This window comes from Acanthisitta chloris, unplaced genomic scaffold, assembly GCF_000695815.1.
Source record: "Acanthisitta chloris isolate BGI_N310 unplaced genomic scaffold, ASM69581v1 scaffold17202, whole genome shotgun sequence".
Lineage (NCBI taxonomy): Eukaryota > Metazoa > Chordata > Aves > Passeriformes > Acanthisittidae > Acanthisitta > Acanthisitta chloris.
This window is the reverse complement of record NW_008662582.1, coordinates 1-5190: the sequence shown is the minus strand read 5'-3', so window position 1 is coordinate 5190 and position 5190 is coordinate 1. Positions and strand designations below refer to the sequence as shown.

Genomic DNA, 5190 nt, shown 5'->3' with positions numbered 1-5190 from the left:
GGAAAGAGAAGAATTCAAGTTAATGAGGTACAAGGAGTTCTCTTGTTTGGTGAAGATAGATGTTGTTGTCAGTCTTCTTTTAAATTCAATTTTTGTAGATAGTTGCTTATTATCTTCAGTGCTCATCCATTGGCCTAACACCAGGATGTCTGGCTAAGGCTCTCCACAAATATGGTTTTCTTGAAAGCTGTTCTGCCTATTCAGAGTAAGGGATGATGCAAAATATGCCTAAAATGTTTAAGTAACTCAGGATTATTCATGGGTCATTCACATGAGTGGTTAATTACAGTTTGTACAAGGCAAGTTCTCTACTGCAACGTGGAGTTTCATAAGTATTGGTAGATCCAAAAACTGCAGATGCACTGCCTGGTCCTGGTTAATGTGGGATATTTTTTATTGTCCTACTTTATATACATTATTCCTTGATAGAAATAAAGCCTTTTGAATGGTTTCACAAATGTGATAATAGTGCAGCAGTCTGAGACTTCCTGTTCATCTCTAATAACACCACACTCACAGTCATTTTCTACTACTGATAGTTCAGGCACTTTGTTATTTGCAGAGTAGTAAATAGTGCTATATCCAGAGGGCACTGAAAACAAATTGCTTTCAAACAATTCTAGGTCAAGTACATTTGACATTTAACTTCTGTTATGTCCTGATGTAATGGAGATGCTCTACCAACTTTAGAAGGGTAATTGTATTTTTAAGATTTATTTATAACCACTTTATTTTTGGAATATATGTTTTATTCATCAGTGGATTTTTCATTAGTCACAAATGGATTGGTATAATAGCACAGGCAGAACATTGGCTGGGTTGTTACTATTTGCATATGGTAGATACTTCTCATTCCTTTAATATTATGACAGAGGGAATGTTCCAAGAAATTTTGGCACATTTTCTATGTTGCCAAATGCTCTAGTTGTATTTTAGTTCATGGACTGAACTTGATTTCAAATATCACTTCCTCAGAGTTATAATGGGAGAGTTTCTTAATGGAACATTTTGTACCTTCCAGAGGATGGTTCAGATTTGCTTTTATATATATATGTTCTTTCTATTCTAATTTGGTCTCCTATAGATTTAACAATGTTATTGTTAATGTACTTTGTGCACATAGGAGTTTTAGTTCTCATACCTAAACATCACCTCAGGAGAGCTGTGACTTTCTTCTGTTCCTCCCTTTCTCTCCCAGCACTGTTTAGCTAGTATGTTTTAATATGCAGGAAGATTTTTTTTTTATAGCACCTCAGAAAAAAAGCCCAGTTGATTTTTTGCTTGTTTGTCTATCTTTTTTCTGTTTGACCTCACATCAAAGGTGCATGCAGACACCTTTGATGTGAGGTCAGAGGTTTCCCCCAAAATTCAGCCGTGTTGTGGAATATGTTGAATGTAGTATAGAGGTCACTCTCCAGCTAAGAGGGAAATGCATTTTGCTTTTTGTACTCACTGATGTAAAGTCTTTGAAATAAGAAGAGAGAAAAGTGTTTATTTTTTAGGGACTTTTTAAAGGTTAAAGGCTAAAATGAGAATAATATTCCATTTAATATTTCAAGCGTCTTTGCATGCTGTGAACTTGTGACTGTGTAGGGGAAAAAATTAGGGAAAACGTGTAATCAATATAACTTTAGTTCCTGAAATGATAATAAAGCCTATTGTGAGCACACTAAGACACTAAATGGAGAAGTAACAGCCAACATGGATTTGTTAAGAACAAATTATGTCTGATCAATCTAATGTTTTTCTCACTGTTGTGCATGAGAGAGATTGTGACTGTAATGAAATTTTTTTATATATAGTGTCTTATGTCTTTTTGTAAACACAGTAGGCAAATCCATTCTGCTTAGCAAGTCTCAGGCTTCACTCTTCCTTACAGATTAGTGTAAGGAAGTAAATGTTTTTGGGTTATGCAGGTAGGTGTGTGAACCTGAGGACCACTAAACACAGCTATAGAAGCATCCTGTGCTCAGTAACTGTGCTGATGTTCTGTGAGCAATTCACCATGTTAAATAGCCTTTAAAACATCTGATTTCATAGCTGAGCAGTTTCACAGTAGGTTGCTGCATAAGGGAGCAGAAACATATGTTCAAGATCTTTTTTAAGATCTTTTTCCATAGTGTGTATGTTACTAGTGTATGAGCCTTTAATGCATGAAGAATTGAATTAAATCCTTTAAAGTGTATAAAACACACTGCTGAGACGGTGGAGATTCAGATTAGATGTTAGGAAAAATGTTTTCCCTGTTGGGGTGGTCAGGCAGTGGAATAGGGTATTGCCCATGGAGGTCACCATCCCTGGAAGAGTTTAAGAGGTGTCTAGATCTGACTGCACTCGGTGCTGGTGAGGCCACACCTTGAATCCTGTGCTCAGTTCTGGGCCCCTCAGCTCAGGAGGGACATTGAGGTGCTGGAGCAGGTCCAGAGAAGAGCAACGAGGCTGGTGAAGGGACTGGAGCACAAGTGCCATGAGGAGAGGGAGCAGGGGGTGTTCAGCCTGGAGAAGAGGAGGCTCAGGGGAGACCTTAGCACCCTCTGCAACTCCCTGACAGGAGGTTGGAGTCAGGTGGGGGTTGGTCTCTTCTCCCAGGCAACCTCCAGGGCACTTTCCAGCACTGCTTTCCAGCCTCTCATTCCCCAGTCTGTAGGTGCAGCCAGGGCTGCCTGTCCCAACTGCAGAATCAGCACTTGCCCTTGTTAAACTTCGTGTGGTTGGTGATTGTCCAGTTATGGATGTGCCCAATGCCATTTGGACAGCTCAGTTCATGGGCAGCAGTGATCACTTGATGTGTCCTTTATAAAGCTGTGGGACAGGATTAGTGCAGGTAATATATCTTTATACTGCATGTTTGCTGATTTCTGGCTGCAGTCCCATTGCGAACTTGTTGATTATATTCCTAGAGTTTTTATTAAGCTGGAAACTAGTAGGAACCAAATTCCTTTGGGAGCAAAGTGCTATTAAACTGACTGGTGAGACTCCATGGGGAAATTCAGTATTTTCTCAAGGGCTGTGGATGAGAGAAAAATGCATGTGTTAGGTGGCTTTTCTAACCCTCTCCTAATGATGCCTGTTAGTGGTGTACATGAGAGCAATGTCTTGTTGCCCCTATAACTGATGATTTTAATACTTTCTCCCTTCCCTGTGGAGTCTTTTTTTTCCCTTCTGTAGGTGTTGGGGTACTGAAAACTCCCATGGTGAGAGATGGTCACTGTTAGATGTGACTTGTGGAGAGAACCTCTGCTGCCCTTATGAGGTTTTTTTCCTCCCACTTTTAGAGGAAGGAATTTATGGACTAAATTAAGTGTTTCACTTAGTAGTGATAGAGAGGCCCTTTAGATCTTGTGTGGGCAATCAGTGGAGAATCATTTTGAAAAGGACAAAAATCCCCTACAAATACCATTGTTCACATAGAACAACACTCAGCCCTCCCTTATGCTCCCTGCAAGCTATTTTCCCTGCTAGCTTGATGAGCGCATGTGATGAAGTAAAATCTTTCTCTTTAAACTGAATAAGTAAGTACTTTGACAAGTCTTCACCCCTTGACTGTGTAAGTTGAATTCAGCAGATGGGGAGAATGGAACTGATGATGAAGTCAAATAAATTCACCCCAGATCATTAAATGAGCATGAAAAAATCTCTATGAATGATTTTCAGTATTGTACACCTACGTATTTACACCTGTCAGTAATGTTTTTAGCTGAAAGAGTTTTCAGTTGTTTAATAAAGCCTATTTTAAGACAAGTCTCGCTTACAGAAAATGTAGATTAAAGAATATTTTCAGAAGCTTTTGTCATAGGATTTTAAAGTGGGTTTTTTCCCTTTCTTTCTTATTTCTGCTGTACCTCCACTGTGACTGACGGCAGTAACTTAATTTAATATAGATCTTTGTATGTGATATGTAGAATACAGACCACAGTTGATATTGTGAAAGTGAGCAGACGTATTTATCTTGGATCATGCTGCTGTTCCAAACATTTTACTTCCGTGAACATGCATTAATATCATGAATTTGTTAGGATGAGAGGAAGCAGCAGACTGTGGAAAAGTCCTATAAATTAACCTAGCTGAATTCTGTTGCCTTCCATAGTGTTGACAATCCAATTGATACTAACCACAGGATCCTGTGGAGATTAGTGTACACAATTAAATGTTGGGAACAGTGTATCCATGGGAACAGCTTCATATGTTGGTATGCAAATTATTTCCTCCTTTCAAGATGAAGTTTCACTCCTGGCTTCACAGAAAGATAAGTAAACAACTGAAGAGTTGTAATATAGATTGGTACAAGGTATTTCTATACAGACAGTGTTTTGTTCTGGATATTTTCATCTCAAGGAAAGAAAGGCTGTGGCTTCGCTGTAGAGGAACATCCAACCATTAGATTTGTAGTCTTATTCCTGCATGTTGACTGAACTGGGACCTCAGTGGAGCTCCTCACCTTATTGTGGGCAACACTTGTTCACTCCTTTCAGTAGGAAGCACTCAGTGATGCAGAGACCCATAAGCAGGAGCAATTTTATGTGGATAGAGATTAATGAGTTCTGTCTTATATTTTATTAAATCACAGTAGCCCCAGATACCAGAAGTAATAGAATAATCAAGTCCAACCATTAACCTGCCACTCTGCTGGAACCCCTAAATCATAACCTCCAGTGCTAAATCCAGACACCTCTTAAACACTTCCAGGGATGGTGACTGCACCACCTCCCTGGGCAATGTTCCAGTGCCTCAATACCCTAACAGGGAAAACATTTCTCCCAACATCCAATCTGACTCTGCCCAGGTATCAACCTGTTGACAAGGTTGATATTTTTGAAACCAAGTTGAAATTAATAACATATTTCATTTTCTGCTCAAATTTTGATCTCTACTTCTCACTTTGTTTCAGGGAAGCAGATATTTAGCAGCAAAACGGAATTTAGGATCAGTGCGCTGAAGTTCCACCCTACAGAGTCGAATATTTTCCTTTGTGGAGGGTTCAGCCCAGAAGTTAAAGCTTGGGATATAAGGACTTCTAAGGTAAGGAAATTCCTTTTTATCTTTCTCTTTTAGAATGTTTCCAGGTTGTGTGTGCTGTGTGTTACGAAGCTGCTAGATGTGCTGGTTATTCTGAAGTATTTTGCATTTCATAGAGTAATAGAACCATCAGGGTTGGAGGAGACAGCTAAGATCATCAAGTCCAACCATTAA

At 39.2% G+C, this 5190-nt stretch overlaps 1 protein-coding gene across 1 annotated transcript in view; it reads left to right on the top strand.

Annotated features, from left to right (window-relative positions):
• LOC103798399 (WD repeat-containing protein 25-like) overlaps positions 1 to 5019 on the top strand; it is a gene marked incomplete at its 3' end in the record, with an annotated part of 46233 nt that extends 41214 nt beyond the window's left edge. Inside the window, exon 3 of the mRNA XM_009070656.1 lies at positions 4889 to 5019. Within this exon, the coding sequence (XP_009068904.1) occupies positions 4889 to 5019 (131 nt within the window). The remainder of the gene's footprint in view (positions 1 to 4888) is intronic.
• Positions 5020 to 5190: the final 171 nt, after the last annotated feature.